The sequence below is a fragment of the Penicillium hispanicum genome (genome assembly GCF_028827665.1).
Source record: "Penicillium hispanicum strain IBT 35686 chromosome Unknown utg000001l_segment0_segment0, whole genome shotgun sequence".
Lineage (NCBI taxonomy): Eukaryota > Fungi > Ascomycota > Eurotiomycetes > Eurotiales > Aspergillaceae > Penicillium > Penicillium hispanicum.
Genome location: NW_026623193.1, coordinates 412119 through 429757, shown reverse-complemented (window position 1 = coordinate 429757; position 17639 = coordinate 412119). Strand labels below are relative to the sequence as shown.

The 17639-nt window shown below is 52.7% G+C and overlaps 8 protein-coding genes across 8 annotated transcripts; 3 read left to right on the top strand and 5 right to left on the bottom strand.

Annotated features, from left to right (window-relative positions):
- Window positions 1–952: 952 nt before the first annotated feature.
- On the top strand, window positions 953–2020 carry N7459_000168 (D-mandelate dehydrogenase-like dehydrogenase; the record flags this gene model as incomplete). Its single annotated transcript, XM_056939353.1, has 1 exon — window positions 953–2020. The coding sequence occupies one exon, from the start codon at window positions 953–955 to the stop codon at window positions 2018–2020; it is 1068 nt and encodes a 355-aa protein (XP_056803633.1).
- A 362-nt stretch (window positions 2021–2382) lies between these two features.
- Window positions 2383–4684, top strand: N7459_000167 (uncharacterized protein; the record flags this gene model as incomplete). Its single annotated transcript, XM_056939352.1, has 9 exons — window positions 2383–2544; window positions 2604–2756; window positions 2967–3022; window positions 3196–3374; window positions 3434–3884; window positions 3931–4099; window positions 4151–4424; window positions 4483–4582; window positions 4633–4684. 9 exons carry the CDS (start codon window positions 2383–2385, stop codon window positions 4682–4684), a joined length of 1596 nt encoding a protein of 531 aa, XP_056803632.1.
- Window positions 4685–4818: 134 nt separating this feature from the next.
- On the bottom strand, window positions 4819–6030 carry N7459_000166 (uncharacterized protein; the record flags this gene model as incomplete). Its single annotated transcript, XM_056939351.1, has 1 exon — window positions 4819–6030. One exon carries the CDS (start codon window positions 6028–6030, stop codon window positions 4819–4821), a length of 1212 nt encoding a protein of 403 aa, XP_056803631.1.
- Window positions 6031–6840: 810 nt separating this feature from the next.
- Window positions 6841–7907, bottom strand: N7459_000165 (uncharacterized protein; the record flags this gene model as incomplete). The annotated part of the gene is made up of 3 exons (XM_056939350.1): window positions 6841–7391; window positions 7447–7740; window positions 7790–7907. The coding sequence occupies 3 exons, from the start codon at window positions 7905–7907 to the stop codon at window positions 6841–6843; spliced, it is 963 nt and encodes a 320-aa protein (XP_056803630.1).
- Window positions 7908–8224: 317 nt separating this feature from the next.
- Window positions 8225–9208, top strand: N7459_000164 (NmrA/HSCARG family protein; the record flags this gene model as incomplete). Its single annotated transcript, XM_056939349.1, has 1 exon — window positions 8225–9208. The coding sequence occupies one exon, from the start codon at window positions 8225–8227 to the stop codon at window positions 9206–9208; it is 984 nt and encodes a 327-aa protein (XP_056803629.1).
- A 244-nt stretch (window positions 9209–9452) lies between these two features.
- Window positions 9453–10535, bottom strand: N7459_000163 (uncharacterized protein; the record flags this gene model as incomplete). The annotated part of the gene is made up of 1 exon (XM_056939348.1): window positions 9453–10535. The coding sequence occupies one exon, from the start codon at window positions 10533–10535 to the stop codon at window positions 9453–9455; it is 1083 nt and encodes a 360-aa protein (XP_056803628.1).
- Window positions 10536–11101: 566 nt separating this feature from the next.
- Window positions 11102–12343, bottom strand: N7459_000162 (uncharacterized protein; the record flags this gene model as incomplete). Its single annotated transcript, XM_056939347.1, has 3 exons — window positions 11102–11298; window positions 11357–11926; window positions 12046–12343. The coding sequence occupies 3 exons, from the start codon at window positions 12341–12343 to the stop codon at window positions 11102–11104; spliced, it is 1065 nt and encodes a 354-aa protein (XP_056803627.1).
- Window positions 12344–14470: 2127 nt separating this feature from the next.
- N7459_000161 (uncharacterized protein) lies at window positions 14471–15742 on the bottom strand (the record flags this gene model as incomplete). The annotated part of the gene is made up of 1 exon (XM_056939346.1): window positions 14471–15742. The coding sequence occupies one exon, from the start codon at window positions 15740–15742 to the stop codon at window positions 14471–14473; it is 1272 nt and encodes a 423-aa protein (XP_056803626.1).
- Window positions 15743–17639: the final 1897 nt, after the last annotated feature.

Here is a 17639-nt window from a genome sequence, read left to right as displayed (position 1 = left end):
TGGCAGCTCCGTGGAGAATACTGGAAGGGAATCACGCACGAGTCCGCTCATGACGGAGTAGATGTTCTCTTCGGGCAAACCGTCTCTGACAAAACTTGCATGGTGCGACTTCAATGCGTGGCCGCATCGCTTTCAGCAGCAGTATGGAATGTCGGTAAAGCTTACCTACATCATTCAAGTTGGTTACAGTTGCTCATCGGTCGAGATGGAGAGATAGAGACAGCGTGCGCACCTGGGCAATCGCTAGGGCATTACATAAGCAGATGGGCGCTTTCCCAATGTAGACCCACGTATACTTTGGCATGTTGACATCTTTCTTATGGCCAAGTCGGATGCACCAAGTGCCAATGCCAGCATCGGTCTCGGACGTATCAATATGGTATATCCTCATTCGCATCCACGCTTGCTTCCGGTTCTTTCTGCCACGGAAGAGTCGTCCTACATGCCATTCCTGGAGTTCAGAGTCACCCTCACCAAACCAATCAGAAATCGAATCCCATGGACGATAACATCCAGAGACAAATTCGGGTTGATATCTGTCAAGCAATCCTTGGTCCTATACTCCGTTGGGTTGGGTTCACCCAAAATCCCAGACACTGGGTAAGATGGAAGTGACCAAGCTGGCAACCATGGCCATGTTAAGAGAAGTCCGGTGCCTTACCGTATCAGAATGATGTCTTTTCAACCAGTGTCAAGACTAGTCGAAGCACCAACTGGCTACTCGGCTTTTGCGAGATTCTACCGAGAGTCGCGACCGGCTTATCTCTGGGATCCAGGCGAAGTCGGGGTTTTTACCCCGAATCTCCCTTCGCGATAAGCCCTTGCCGAGTCCGACCATCGCCACGTCGAGTCCTCCGAATGATTGGGGAACACCATCTCACCTAGAACATAATTTGGCTTTCTCGGTACAGCCAAAGAAGAAGTTTCACTAGACACAAACTTGATGCTCAAAATGGGAGAGAAGCCAGACATTCTCTTCATTGAATCGCCTGTGCAGGCCGTCGATACTGCACGCCGTGAAGCGCTGGCACGAAAGTTCAATCTTCTCTACTATGATTGCGATTCGATCGCGCAGTTTATTGAGCGCTTGAAGCCCGGAGGTGCATACTCCAACGTCGTGGCTATCGTGCGCACCGGGTGGCACAAAGTGGGCAAACTGGCCTCGCAACGTCCCTTTGCGTCAGAGGTGGTGCCTCATCTGCCTCCCTCGCTGCGGATCATCTGCTGTAGCGGGCATGGCTACGATGCGTCTGACGTCGCCGGCATCGCAGCTCGGGGAATCTGGTTCTGTAACACACCGGGTGCATGTACGGAAGCTGTAGCCAACACCGCATGCTTCCTGGTTCTGGACGCCTTTCGCTACCTGTCATACTCCCAGTGGTGTGCGCGCTACGACTGGGATGCAAGCCGTGAGCTTGGGTTTACCGCCAGCGATCCGTGTGGCCAGTCACTAGGAATCGTGGGTCTTGGTGACATTGGACTGGCAATTGCTCAAAAGTGCGAGTCATCCTGGGGCATGAAAATTCACTATCAAGGTCCACGGCAAAAGCACGATGCGGAAAAGACCTTGAAGAACGGCGCGACTTACTATTCTCGTGTCAGCGAGATGATTCCCGAGGTGGACTGCATCGTCCTTGCTGCTCCTTACTCGGACGAAACACACCATATGCTCTCAGCCAAAGAGTTTTGTCTTGCCAAAAAGACAGGTTTGAGGGTAGTCAACATTGCCAGAGGGAAGATGATTGACGAGAATGCCTTACTGGCGGCCCTTGATCAAGGGACAGTTGTTGGAGCAGCACTAGATGTGCACGAAGTGGAACCGGGTGTCAACGCGAGACTGAAAGACAACTGGAAGGTGACTCTTCTTCCTCATATCGGGGTTTGCTCGTCCACAAGCTGGCAGAACTTCGAGAAGGTCAATTTGGACAACCTGGGAAGGTTTCTTACTACAGGGAGGCCTATCAACTACGTGATCGATATAGACACGGAGCGTGAAATGTTAAATAGAAGCCCCAGCTGAAAGGCTGTTAATGAGATCAACTATGAGGCTTTTTGAAACTTTTTGAGTGGTGGAGCCTGCAATTATTCGCCGATAGTACTACTCCAGTCAAGTCCAGCCGTATATGTCGTCCATGGTGAGAACATGGTCGGCGAATATCCAACTACCCCGAGAGACATTATTATCCTTAGTGGGGTATAAGTTCGCGTGGCAGCCGGCCCGAAAATGCAAATTATTATGCAATAAGATCTCATTGGCGATAAGAAAGGATTCCTATCAGTAGCTTGGCCCTCAGTTGGTTCCGTAAATCAACCCAGTTTAAACAATACATCACTTGCTGCTCTGATATTTCCGCAGTCCAGCTCAGTCAATAAGGAGACAACATGGCGCCCACTCTTTCCAAGGTCCTCACCAAAAGGGCCCCGGCTCCTCGAAGCCTGTTATCGCAAGCAATCATTTACAATGGAATGATACACTGCTCGGGCGCTGTAGGCACCGATCCCCAGACCAACAAACTTGTTCCAGGGACAGTTCGAGACCGCACGGTGAGATTCTTGGTCTCCAACTCTTCCCACGCCGTATTCAAGAAGCTCATTGATAACAGGCACAAGCCCTGAAGAACCTCATCGCTGTGATTGAGGATGCCGGGTCCAATGTCCGGCAGGTGGTCAAGGTGAACATCTATCTCACATCGATAGATGACTTCAGTGAGATGAATGCCGCCTATGAAGAAGTCTTCAACGCCGAGCCCAAGCCTGTAAGTCTCTCAGTTCCTCGGCCCAGGTGTAGCTCTGTGAAATTGACGGGGATCACTGCAAAGGCTCGGACATGCGTGGCCGTGAGTGCTTTTCCGGCAAGAACAGATGTCGAGATCGATTTGATGGCCGCCCTGTAAGTCTTCTTCATGGCTCAAGGCTCAAGCTTTAAATACAACTACAGTGTGACTGACAAATAACCTTGTTAATAGCGACAACAGCGGCCCGAAGGCCTTGAAGCTCTGATACTCATGTTGGAATACCGTGGGTGGGATTACAAGAACCCTTGACAGACTCAAATATCTTTTTTCGTACCTTTTCTTTCGTAAATGATCAATATTCCGGCAATAGAGATGCTGAAAGATGCCACTCAAGTTTCTACTCCAAATGTAATTTGGGGGAAGCTCGGCTTGTGGGGCCGAGATAGACCGGCAAGATTAGCCATCGCCGAGAAGGCGAGCGGCTCTCCGTCGTAATCCCAGCGACACTCGGAAGTCCCCGCATTATTGAATCTCGTGGATCGTCTCAGCGGCACTTTATAGCCTACTCGAAAGCTCCGAAGGCTGGATCCGAGCACATTCAATACTGGATAAAAGCACGGCGAACACTTCACAGGATGGGTAAGATCAAGTGGACGCATCAACAAGAGGGCATTCTGATGATAATGTTGGTCGAACAGCGTTCTATGTCATTATTGGAGCTGGAGTAGTCGGGCTCACTACGGCCTTGGAACTAAAGGCTCGCCATCCGAGTGCAAAGATTGTCATCGCGGCCAAATATCTACCAGGCGACGCATTCCCGGACTACACGTCTAACTGGGGCGGGGCAAATTGGTTCCCTGCCTCATCAGACAATGGCCGACAGGAGAAATGGGACTCTATTACATACAAGAAGTTTCAACGGCTTTCTACAGACAGACCCGACTCTGGTGTCAAGGCGATGGATATCCGCTTCCATTATGACCAGCCAATTGAAGATGTGGGGATTCTGACCCCCTCAACTGGAAAGCTCTGGTTTGAGGATCTCGTTGGCGGCTTGAAACCCATTGCGAAGGGAGAACTGCCGAACGGAGCAGCCTTTGGGTTTGAGATGGCTTCGTTTGTGCTTGATGTGCAACGATACCTTCCCTGGTAGGACGAATTCTTCGGCGAGATTTTTCAGGGCTGACAAGCGCAGGTTACAAATGGAAGCCATCTCACATGGGATTGAGATTCATCGGAAGATCTTTACTGGCATTCGCGATGTGTTCAAGATGTATCCCCAGGCGTCAACGGTGTTCAATTGTACTGGACTGGGCTCCCTCACACTTGGCGGGGTTGAAGACAAGAAGCTTTATCCAGCCAGGGTATGTAATCTCTCCAAAACTCACTGAATGAGATTCTCACTACGGAACTAGGGTCAAATCTTGCTAGTTGAAGGTCCAAAAGACCCCATCCGCACGATGTATTTCCGGGCTCCACACCGCGATGCCGACGCAACCCATATCTTCCCTCGGGGCAAGGATGGAATGGGCGGCGTGATCCTAGGTGGCTGTCGGCAAAAGAACAATTGGGATGGCGAAGTCGATCTGGAATTCGCAGAAGTCATCAAACAGAAATGCTGTGCCTTGGTACCTCAGCTTGGTAAGCCGGAAGATCTGAAGATCATCAAGCATGGTGTTGGATTTCGTCGTAAGTGTTCTTCGCGCTTGGTGACTGAATAGAGACCCCAATCACTCACTCCACGCAGCTAGCCGAGAAGGTGGTGCGAGAATCGAGCCGGAGTACATTGATGGCAAGCTTGTGATTCACAATTACGGCGCCGGGGGTACTGGCTTTCAAGCATCTTGGTAAGTTTCGCACCTGATATAGCGAACCTTCCTGACTGACGGCATTGCAGGGGAATGGCTCAGGAAGCTGTGGATTTGGTCCCAGCACGAGCTCGGCTTTAATCTTGCGATTTGGGACTAATTAGAGCATACAAGAAATATAGGAATATACCATAGCTTCTTTGTTAATTTATGGTTGACACCATCAACTAATGAGATATCCTCGACATTTCCACCTGGTTGAATCATACAACGGTTTAAGGAAGCCATAGATCACGCTCTCCTGAGATCATTCCCGCCGGTAGTTGACCCAGCCTGCCAACGAGAAGGCGCCCATTTTCCCGCTTCAAGAACTTGCCATATCCTCTAGCACCAGTAACACGATCTTGGTCTGCATTCCACACAATCTCTCCACGCAGCATGGTGAAACGAGGCCAATTCCGCACACGCATGCCTTCGAACGGGGTATAATCAACACCATGGTGCAGATCATCCTGGGCAATCAGTCTCTCGCCTTGGTCTTGTGAATGCCAAATGACCAAATCGGCATCGAATCCAGGCAGAATACAGCCCTTTTGCTCCAGTCCATACAATCTGGACGGGTTTCCAGACGTTAGTTGGACAAACCGGGCGAGGCTCAGTCTGGCTTTCTCTGGTGGAAGACAGCCTTCCGAATCGCTGAAGAGCAGGGCAAGTCGGGTCTCGATTCCGGGAATTCCCTTGGGTATTTTGCTGAATTTGGGGATTCCATTGATCATGCCGGCTTTCTTTCTCTGTGGGTGATCGTACTTGGAGGGTGCGTGATTGGAGGAGAACACAGTAAACGTATCATTTGAGATGCCACGCCAGAGTGCTTCGAGGTCTTCTGGATTGTGGCGGAGGGGAGGGGAGCATACCCCCTTGGCACCATGGAAGGCATCGTGCTCATGGTTCGCCAGCTGGTCGGACAACAAAAACAGGTAATGGGGACACGTCTCCGCATGAATAGGAAGTAGCCTCGTCTGCGCCTCTCGGATGTGTTTCATCGCTCCATCGGAAGAGACGTGAACCAGTAGGACCGGGGCATCCACCAGCTCGGCAAGTCGAATAGCACGGTACGATGCTTCATCTTCCGCGATTTTGGGACCCGCGATCGCATGGAAGAAAGGAGCTGTGTTTTCGTTTCTTTCGAGACCGTGGATCAAGAAGTCAATCATGTCGCTATTCTCGGCGTGGATCATGGTAGTCAGTCCCAGTGACCGGCATGTCAGCATCGTGTCCAGCAGTTGTTTATCGGACAGTTTGTATAGTTCATAGGTCATGTACAGCTTCACACTGGTGATGCCCTCTTCCCGTGCAATTCGAGGCAACTCCCGCGTCAAAATCCCCTCGGTGGGGTTGGTGAGAATGAAATGAAAACCATAGTCACAGTAGCTTTGACCGCGAGACTTTCCATGATACTCTTCAAGAACGGGGAACAAGGATGTCATCTCCTAAGTCTGAGAGACGAATGCAAGAACCGTTGTGGTGCCCCCGGCGACGGCACTGCGCGTACCAGTCTCCCAGTTATCTCCAGTGAGCGCATTTCTTTGCGCCAGATGCACATGGGAGTCGACGCCTCCGGGCGTGATATACGCCCCTTACGCATCAATGATCCTGGTCTCGGGGCTCTCCGGCAGATCATATCCGATCAGCGATATTTTGTCCTTCGAGATGCCAATCTCTTGCCCTGTGGGGAGCACACCACTTTCCGTCATCTGGATAGCCTCAGCTATTAAATGGGAAAATCACGGTGAGTCATTGCCGAGGGTGCACTCACGATCAGGCCGTTTTTCACGATCGCATCCAGCCCCATGATAGTTAAAATCGACTCACAGCGATCATGCCACTCGAGGCCTGGGAGCTTTGATGGAACTCAATATATTCTCACCCACTCAATACGTCCCTCGAGCCTTGGAGTCTCCATCCTTAGCTTATCACCGCGGGGCCGTTCTTCGCTAGTTTTGGCGCTAGCGGAAAGTCCTGATCCCAGTATCGACTCCAACAACCACAATTCTCAGGTTTCGAGAAGTGTGGGGGAGGAGAGTATTCAGTAGTGCAGGGCGATTGTTGCGGTTAGTAAGGCACTGACGAATCGATGTCTGCGGAGAACTCCAACAAGCCCTGACTCAAAAGATATCTCGTACTTGGACAGTTCTCTGGAAAATTAATTCCTCGAATGCCGATATGTTCCACCTAACACATTCATAAATCGTGAAATAGCGTATATATTGGATCAGTCAAGACAAGACCGCCAGGTGTCATTCGCACGTAGACACGCCCCATTTGGTCTTAAACCACGGCTTCATCTCCCAGTATTTCTGATCCCATGGCAGACACTCCCCTCCATGCCTTCTCGTCACCAACCCATGCCGGACATAGACATCCAATTTCAAGTCCCACAGATTGAAGGCATGCGGCATAGCAAAGGACATCATGATCACTCTCTCGCGCAACAACGGCAGCGGAATCAAGTCTATGCTAGCGTGATGCGGAACGAGGATCTGCGACATGGTCGGCTGAAGATGGATGGGTATGGATGGGTTGAGTCTGGACGCGACTAGGTCCCGCGGATTGTCGCTGGGGGTGATCGAGCGGAAGAACGGGGACATTCCCCCCTCCTGGCAGTTCATCAAGTTACTAATGTCGAAGCCGAGGCAGAGTGCATTGTTAAGGGCTGCGAGCAGGATCTCCGTTCGGGTATCTTGGAGGGTGTTCAGTTTCGGATCGGCAAGAAGAAGTGGGTGGTTTGTTTCTTGGACGTGGAGTGAACGGCTGTCTGGGCTTGAATCGCTATCGGTGAGATTTCGTCCTATTCACCCGTGTTATTAATATTAAACGAGCGTGGTAGACCGTGAGCATTGTACCTTGATGGGATAGAAGAGATGGCTCAGAGTGCCTGGACAAGTCGTGACGTGTATCTGTACTGGGCATCTCTGGATAAGTTTCCGGATGGCTGTCGAGTGTAGAAGCTGGAGAATGGAGGAGTTCATGACGAGGCGCGTCTGGTATTCGACCAAGATCTTCCTGATGCCGCAGTCCAGCTGCATGCGCAACATTCCGGTCAGACTGGTCCAAAGTATCCAGGTCAGTCAAATGTAGGAATGATGTCCTCGACTGCGGAACCTGAGAAGATTCCAACCGCTCTCGCCGTCTTTGTCCTTGATCAACAGATTAGTTGAGCTCTAGATAGCAATGGGGAGTGCTTACTCCATGCACGTTGGGCGGCGCGGTTCTGCTCTCTGCGGGCAGGCGTAATCACCCGCTTCTTCGGCTTCCCAGGCTGACGCTGATCCCGTTGATTTCTCTCTGATAAAGAGAGAGGCATCGCGGCTATGCTAGCACAATGGCACTGGTGTATCTTTGGCTTATGCTGGGCGCGTCGATGGGTTGGGAGAGAAGAAGTGGCGAGACAAGCTAAGTCCGTCTAAGTCCGGCCCGATCATCAAGCCGAGGCATCGATCTTCTGCGATTGACATGATTGGTTCAAACTCCTCCCAAGCACCAGTAAGCCATCCATGGATGGCTTACGCTGGGCCTATCAGAGAGCGTAAGCCACCATGCTGCTATAGTATATAATCAGTCGACAACAACACCCGATATGTTCATTCCACTCGCAATTGACCCTCACTCGGTTCTTCACTCATGTCCTCCAAGAAACTCATCGCCGTGGTCGGCGCCACCGGCACTCAAGGCTCGTCTGTCGCCCGAACATTCCTCACTCTCCCCAATTGGCACGTCCGCTGCCTGACCCGCTCGCCCTCCTCGGACAAAGCACAAGCACTCGCTACTCAAGGCGCAGAGCTCGTCCAAGCCGACCTCAATGAGCCAGACACCCTGCGCCGTGCCTTCGCCGGTGTCCACGCCATCTTCCTCAACACTGACTACTGGGAAACATACCGCCGCGAACTGGCCTCTGGCACAGACTCCGAAACCAGCGGCAAGATCGGCTACGACACGGAGGTGACATTGGGCAAGAATGCTGTGGATGCGGCGGCCGAGGTGCCCACGCTGGAACGCTTCGTGTACTCCGCACTGGGGCCAATGAACGCGGCATCGGGAGGGAAGTACCCATTCTCCAATCACTGGGAGACCAAGGCAGAGCTGGTGAGATATATTCAGAGTACGAAGCTGGCAAAGCTCAGCTCCTTTATCTATATTGGCGCGTACCTCACCAATCCGTTCCTGTATCCCCAGCCACAGAAAGATACTGGAGAATACGCTTACATCCTCCCGGCAAGACGGCAGAGCCGTCTACCCATCATTGATACGGCGCGCTCAACTGGCCCCTTTGTGAGGGCACTGATTGAGGATGAGGCACCTGAGACAAACCTGTTGGCCTATGACGAATACCTTTCTTTCGAGCAGATCATGAACATGTGGTCCAAGGTCACCGGGAAGAAGGTCAGCTTCGTGCAGATGGACATGCAGCAGTTGCATGAGGTCAGCGGAATACCGCTCGAGGTACTTGGGGGTCCTGCGTACCTTGACGAATTTGGATACTGTGCTGGTGTTCCCGGGGTTATCGAGCCCGCTCAACTGAAGTCTCGAGTGCAGGTGAGGACGTTTGAAGAGTCGATCCAAGGTCTTGATTCGAAGGTTCTGCTTCGGCCGCAGGTATTGATCTAAGAGCTTGTTTTTGGACGGGGCGAGGGCAGATACAGTCTTCGTAAAGGCGAATGATGCCACGTCACATTGCAATTCACCAGTCCGAGTTGTTGGAGAGTATTTGCCATTGGTAGCTCTAGGTCTAGATATACTGCGCTGGTGAGATGTACTGCTATCCACTTCAATCATAAGGCCATGCAAACGAAGACTATATTCACTTGAAAACATACACGAAAAGCATCCTGCCCCGTCCAGCATACTCAAATCATAGCAGCTCTGGCTCAATCACCCCAGTCTGCTCTAGAATGGGATGATAGTGCTCAGTCCGTCGATGCTTCTCAAAGGCAAAAATCGTATTCTTGGGTCGATGACAATCGGCCAGATCAATCGTGGCCACAACCACCTCATCCTCCTTCGTTGCAGCCTCCGTGATAATGTGACCCAGCGGATGCACAATCATCGTCCCACCCACCAGCGGATTCCCATCCTCGGCGCCCGTCTTTGCCGTATTGATGCTGAAGCACGCATTCATGTAGCTGTTTCCCTGGCACGAAAGCTTGTGGTGTAGCATCACCATGTCTTCTGCGGCTTCCGGGCTCATCTCCAGCATGTGCCCACTGGCAGTCGTCGGGAACGCCGTGGTATTGTATCCACAGCATAGGATTTCCATCCCCTGGAGACCGTACACGCGCCACGCCTCCGCCCATCGACGATCATTGCAAATCAGCATGCCGATGATGGGATCGCCCTTGCCGGCTGACTCGGTGGGGTTTTCGATTCCGCTGGACTTCTTCAGTGCACCGTCGACCAGCCCCGGGGCTCTGAAGGCTGGGAATCCAAGATCCCCAGGGCGGAAGTATCGCTTCTCCAGCTGTTGGACCGCGCCAGCCTCGGTCCGAGGCTCCACGGTGCCGGGGAGGTGCACCTTGCGGTATTTGCCGACAATTTTATTCGCATTCGCGGAGTAGTAGACGCTGGAATTATAGTCGATATGGCTGCCATCTTCTTGAATGCTGCGCTCTGCGTAGCCCACGTAAACATCGATGCCGAGAGAGCCGGCACGGTCGAAGAGAGGCTTCACATTAGGAGACTGCTCGATCCCTCCTTTGCTGGGATCCTCGACATCAAAGTATTGGCTCAATTTGTCTTCCTCAAGAAGATACCGAGGAAAGAAGGTGGTGAAAGCAAGCTCTGGGAAGACGGCTAGCTTGACGCCCTTCTGGGCAGCTTCTTCCAACAATGTCAACATGCGCTTGAGGACATCTTCGCGTGAATCTGCCAGGTGGATAGGACCAAGCTGGCAGGCGGCAACGGTCACCAATCTTGGTGACGAGGTGGCAGAACTCATGGCGTTTGAGGTATAATGGCAAGTGGGGTTGGAAGCAGATGAGTTACCTAGTTCTGGGTTGACCAATGACGAGACTGGTGGAGGGAAACACCATAAATCACTAGATTTTGGCAGGATGAAGAAATATAAATGGACGATATCGGCTGGCCGAACCGGTCGGAATCCCTCATTTGGGGTCGAAACTCCCAAAAGGAGTGATGCTATCTTACGCTTATCTTGTTCCTTATCTTCGGAGTTTCGACCCCAATTCCATCACTCCTTCGTGGACCAACTGCGCATACTAGGAGCAAAATGGAAGACACTCCGCCGTCAACTTATCTACTATCCACGCTCTGTGAATTCTCGTACATCGAGCCCTTTTTCAGTTGTCCCCTGTGGCTTTCCAGGCCTTTGTCGTAGTCAGTATATCAATACGACAGTCTGGTTTCCTCGGCCTTGCGACGAAGCGACCGTCGGCGACCGGCATCCTTGTCGCCGTTACCGACAGCGAATGGCAGTGTTCTTGACCAATAACTATGCCAAGTGATCGGCGATCTATATCTTCCTCTGCCGTGCTCTTCCAAGGCTTAACGGCTTGTCTGCCAATACTTGTTGCCCTCGGGCCACCAATCACGTTCGTCGAGAAAAACACCCTCTGCAAACAGGCGGAAATTATCCGCATTCCTCAGTGCTCTCGATGAGGACATCTGAGCGAGGTCGACACAGTTTTGAAAATAGTAAACTTTCTCGGTCTGTCCGTTCACAATGATATCTTGGTCATCGACTGTCTCGCCAGGTTAGTAGGCCTTGCTCAGGTCGGTTCTGTCGGCCTTCGCACTCACTGTTAGGCGGTTCCCGAGCCAAAAGATGACTTGATATATGCATAAGCTCATGTAGCACGATTCCTGCTCTCGTCATTGCATCGTCCATATCACACACACTCATCTGGGTTTGTTTGGCCTGGAGAAGATTCAGCGCGCGAAGGAAAGGGCCGCAAAAGACAATTAAGTTCTTCGCCAGCATGGAGTTCCATTCACTGCTCCAAAGAGTCACTGCGGCCGGGTGACCCGCGGTGGCACAGAATCGAGCTCGTGTGGGATTTTGGCCTTCGGAGCCCTCAGATTTCAAGTACAAGGCCTTCTTGTATTCATAGTGTCCGTCCTTCTGGGGAGACCAGTACTTGGAGAAGAAGAGCCCCGGGAGAATACGAATGTCTATGGCTCCGCGATTCCGATACTTCGCTACTGTGTCCACGAGGGAGGTGGGATCGGGGGTCGTAGACTTCTTTTTGGTATAGCCGAGGTCCCCCAACGTGGTGGCCCATTTCAAGTCCGCGTCGCCACATTCGACTTTCCACCGGCTATCGTCCCTGCGGGCGTCGAGCAGACTGTCCCGGGCATAGTTGTAATCAGCTAGGACAGGGGTTAGCGGACGCATCACGCAACGGACACAGACGGGGGAAAGAAGCTTGGCATACAGCTAGCAGTGATTAATGTACTCCGTCCCCGGGTCACTTGGAGCTGAGTCGTACCCTTCCGAGCATATTCGATTCCAAACATTGCGGCTGCCATGTTCAACCTCCGTACCCAAAGCTCATCAAATGGGACTGGTTGGGATAATTGATTGAGAACCCAGATCGCCTTATCCAAGAGGTGCTCTATTTCCCTCGTGGTGATGTCAAAATCATAGTCCATGCAGCTGCCCGCGATCCCGCGAGGGATACTGCGAAACATGCTCCCAACAAGCACATCTCCATTCGTCGGCGCAAATATCATGGGCAGACACCATACGAGAAGGAGTCGAATCCGGAAGGTGTAGAATAGCATCATGAGTAGCAAGTGGTCGGCATAGACTCAATGTGTTTGGAAGAGAGCTCTCGGGTTTGCAACAGGTGCTTCTCTTCGTCTGCTCAAGAGAAGCTATTTCAACTGAAATGCCCCTTTGTCGCAAGACTCCCGTGGCACCGGGAAAGCTATACCTCTTCTAGTCATCACAAGCTGTCAGGATTCTTCGGGGCCAGGGCACCACGGCCCCAAACGCCACCTGCTTTTGGTGCAAAGCCATCTGAGAAAGAAGGGAGCCATGGGGCCCCGCGACTGCAGTGAGACAGTAACTCGAGTGAGACAGTAACCCGGTAGGCCTCTGTTCCAAATAACCATGGAAATTTGACGCCCAGGCGGGCAATTGGACCCGCTTCTGTCGCGGTTCCTTCTCATCTGGAGATGGGGAAGTTCAACCATTGCGCTGGACATCGGATACGATTGGCCAGCAGTCTTGGAGCGACCCGCCGTCTGCAGCGGGCTGGTCATGTGACTAGCTCTGAATAGCCTCGACACTAATCCTAAAGAGGCAGTAAAGGGTGATGTATACGAGGGATAAATACACTAACACCTAAACCATATACCTAATTACTGCACCATGCAGGAGATCGCACAATCCCACGCTACTCGTATAGCCCATAGCAGTGTCGTGTGTTACCTTACCGAAGCCGGGGGCGGAAGATAATCCCTCACTTCGACTAATTTCACCGACGCAGAAGCCTCCATCCAAAACCGGTCACGGTCATCGGCAAATGCTCAAATCCTTCCTTCAGCTTTCTCTGTGCCTTGCTTGGCCATAGTTCAAACACGGCACCGTATGCACTGCAAATGGCGACTGGGGACGAGGCTATTGAATCTTATGGCCGCGCTAGACAACCGGAATGAAATGGCGTATCCCAGATACGCGTCCGTAAAGACGCAGATGACCACATTCCCCATCATCCATTCATTCCCTTCTTCTGGCATGATTCATTCCTCATGATAGCGCCGGGTCTCCGCATCTCCCGACTCCCGAATGTCCATGCGCTTGAGTGGCGGACATGTGTCCTTAATCCTGGGCACCTCTTTTGTTTTTTCTTATTTTTGGTCTGCCCGCTGCCTTGATAGACAGGCATGATGCTATGAGACGGATCGGTATGATAAGAAGCCGACTCTGCAGTATGGACTCGACTATCATCCAACCTTTGACGTTGCTGGCCGGAGGATTGACGGGACTGCCCCGCGTGGCTAGGAGAACTCTGCATCGCAGAATTCCAGTGAGATACTCTGAGATGATTCTCAGGTATGATTCCCATGGGTTCTGCAGCCGGGTAAGGGCGTATGTGGTCTTGTCAGGGCCAGGAGCAAAGAGTGGGAGAGTATCAAGACAGTTTCCACCCCACCGACCGAAATTCATCTACCATTGTGTGTTGTTGCATAGTGGTATCTCTGCTTGGAATTCAAATGTTCCATCGGTATGGCGTGCACATAGTGGTGGACATGGACTCGGTCGGTTGGGGTGGATCTGGAGCTTCGGTGATGGGCTTCTACCATGAAAGGCCTGACACCAACCATCCCTTAAGAGAAATTGACCGCCTTATATGGCTCTAGTTAGCTCTAGAGTACATTCAACTCTTGATAATCCAATCGTCCAATCGCATTTCGTTGGAGAGTTCAAAGTCTGCCGTCCGTTCATCCAGCCGCCCCGGGAGTCAAGATATATACACGGAAACTCGTTGACCCAAAACTCGCCGACAACATTTGACCAATTCGTAAGCGACCACTCTGCACTAGCACTGATACTTCTAGGTGCATCTTGCCTGTGAATCTATCTATCTGGGCAGGCGAGGGTTGTTTCCCTTAGTTACGAGGGCACCTACCCGTACCTAGATACGACAGACCATAACAGCGACCGAATTGGCAATATATAGAAAAAAAATCCAAGTGTAATGTAAAGGTGATCCGAATTGACTGCTCCGCATCCCCAAGTGCCATTTCGCTATACAAAGCATCCCGGGACACGAAACAAACCAACGCCGAAGAATATACCAAGCCTCAAAGGGGTCATACATACAAAGAGAGAAAAGATTTGACACAGTAAGAAGCCAAGACCAAATCAGGAAAAAGAAAAAAGACCTGGACCCATACCCAACTCGCTTATCGTACCTCATTCGCGTCCGAGAACGGACTCGTCACTCGTGCCGGCGGCGCTCGAGCGCTTTGGCTGGCAGTGTGGCGGTGACGAGAGCCCGCGCTCACGCTACGCTGATGATTCACGGCGGAAGAGTTTCCACCGGGGCTGTGCGGTTGGTCTTGGAAGGGACCCGCGTCAATGCCTTTGGAGCGAGTGGATTGCGAGGGGCTGGATGGTCGCGTATCGTCCTCTTCGTCGGAGGAATTTCCATCAAATGTTGATGTGTGGTGGTCGAATTGATTGCTGCTTGCGATCGATGCGACTGGCTCGGGCTTGGTGATCTGGACCGCCTTCACGCCGCCATCGGTGACGTTCTCGCTATTCTTCTTCTTGACCGAGGCACCGCGGACCATAACGGGCTTCGCCATCACAGTGCGAGCCACGATGGAAGAGTTGCTGGGCTGCATGGCATCCGCCTTGGCCAGCTGCGAAGAAGTGATGGCGGGCACGGCGGGGGCGTCCTTGGGGGTGACCACTGAGGGCACAGAAAGTGTTGGGGTATTCGGCACACTTTCAGGTCCATTGTGAACGCTGACAATATTGGCACGGGATCGTTGAATCTGTTGCGCTGGCATGGGGCTGACAACAGCATCACTGCGGTAGATGGTGGTCGCAACACTGCTCCGCAGGGTGGGTGAGACGCTCTGGTGTCCGGTGGTAGCCGTCCAAGAAGAGTCGCGCAAGTCACCAGGCATAAAGAAATGTTGGTCGGGGGCGGCGCCGGGGAGGGGAGGCACGGGGGGCACCAGAGTGGCAGGGGTCTCTGGCGGAGATCGGTTGGTGACACCGGGGATATAGGCAATCTGGATAACGTTGGAGGCACGGGTGAGGACGGTTGAGGCGATGGAGTTGGTCGATTTGCGTTGCGACCGAGCAGCATTGAACTGACTGCTCTTCTCTATCTGCTCCGCGCGCGCCTGGCGCCTCGGGCGAATGACGAACCACCATACCAGTCCGAGAATTATAGCAAGACCAATGACACCTCCCACGACCCCTCCAGCAATGGCACCTACGTTGGGGCCTGACGAAGGTGGCCCACTGGAGCTGTTGGGATCTGCGATACACTTTGTGGTCGCGCACTGGTCGCAGGTCTGACTGGTCATGGAACAGGTCGTGCCTGCGGGACATGACGGACAGGCCGGGGCGCTATTACCGCAGGACTTGCAACGCTTGAAGAGGGAGTGGACGGGAGAGAAGCCCCCGAGGGCAGTGGAATCGATGGATGCGTGCAGCATGTTCAAGGTGAGAGATGAGGGTGGACGTAGGTTTGCGGGTGTAGTGAGGAGGAGCGGAAAGGGAAGGATATCAACAATCGACCGATCAACGGGATGGAAAGAACGTGGCGAAGGCGAGAAGAGGAGTTCAAAAAAGGAATGTGGGATGCTCAAGCGGCGTCAAGTCGTGAGCGTCAAGGTTGGATCATGAGAAAAACACGGGCGCGAAGAGGGCACCGATGAGGAGAGTAACGAGTGGAGGCGATCCGATCATGGGCCTAAGACGGTCATGGTCTGAGGCAGACGGGTTGAAGGGAGAAGCCCGCGGCGTCGCGATCGGATCTGGATGGGGGAGGAGGATGGGAAGGTGGGAAAAGGAAAACGGGGCGTGGGAGAGCGAGATGAGCCGGGGCTGGAAGTCACGGGGCGGCCTGAGCGCCTTTGGGCTCTTTTGCGCCTTTTGGGGCGGTTCCACTGGGGGACGCGCAAGTGAGGTCGAGATCGCGAGAGCGCTAAATCAGCCAGGACATTCGATATATAATGCTTTGATTTCGTAGAGGGACAAATGCTAAATGATGGTCGACTCGAGATCGTGGTTTGGTTTCACGTCAATCCGTATCTACTAATAATCTACTATAGAGTCGTTGCCTAGATCATCTCCCCCTTTTTCTCTGCCGCCTTGCATTTCCAACACGGGAACTCAAGCGGCCGCCGCGGGTCTAGACTCGGACAATCGGTCGGCCCGGGAGATTACCCCTGCCGTGTCACCTGACGGAGAATAATGTCACGTGACTACCCGCGGAAGACAAAGAACCAGCGTTGACCACGGTCGCAGATGCCGAACGTGCTTCGTTGTTCGGGGAGGCTTCCCAATGCGTGTCAAAGAGAACCCAGGATCAGCGTCGCTGCTGGAGCCCTAGTGGCCGTAGCGCCACTCTTCAGGTTTAAAATTGGGGCAGGATCGCTGCGCGCCTCGCATGTCTCAGGCTGCACACCAGCCCGTTGGGGCGAAGCCTTGGAAGTTTTCTCTGCTACACAACTGCGACCCTGACCCGTTCTTGATGTGACCGAAACCGAGAAAATCATGACAGGACTCAGCCCTAGCTATCGCGGATCCTGACTCCACTGGCTTGGATGGTCTGCGAGCCCTGAGGGGCGTGGGCCGACTTGCTGGGACGCCTTGGGGACAACTCATCATTGCATCCAAGGGTCAGTCTATCACATAGAGGCAATCCTACCTCTGGTCCACCCATCAGCACTTCGGCGCATACATATTGCTACAAGAAGACTCTGAACAGAATCCAAGTAAGCTGCATACCGTGAAGATCCCGGAAGACGCGAAGAATGCTGGAATGCGGTTATCTCACCGACTGTTTCACTGGTGGAGCCCGAGCTGATTGGGTTCGGCTGCTAGCGCCGTGTCCACTGGCTGTGAAGGGTAAAGTGGATGTGGAGGATCTGGAGAAAACTGACGCTAGAGAAAAAAAAAGGTGGAAGGGGGGGAAAGACGAGTATAGGGGGGAGCAGAGTTTAAGGGGACATCGCGATACATCGAGGGTCCCTGTCGAGTGATGCAGCGAGCCTTCGAAGTACATATATATGTAGATGGACAGGTCGATATACCAATCGGCCACGATTCAACAACTGTAGATGGCCGTGTCGACCACCGTGGTCACTGTAAGCAGCGCCCCGATCCCTGATTCGGCCTTGGCGAACCCTGACAGGCTACTCCATACCGCGCGATCTTGCAGCTTCAACTGTTCATGTAACGCGCACCCAAGGGATGGGGTATGTGCATCGTTGCATCAACACCGTCGGCATCATGATCAATTAAAGGGAATTCGAGCTCAACCACGCCTCGCGCTTCAGCGCGCCCACTCGCCATTGCTTTTCTTGCTGGTCTGAAGCTAAGCCGGAC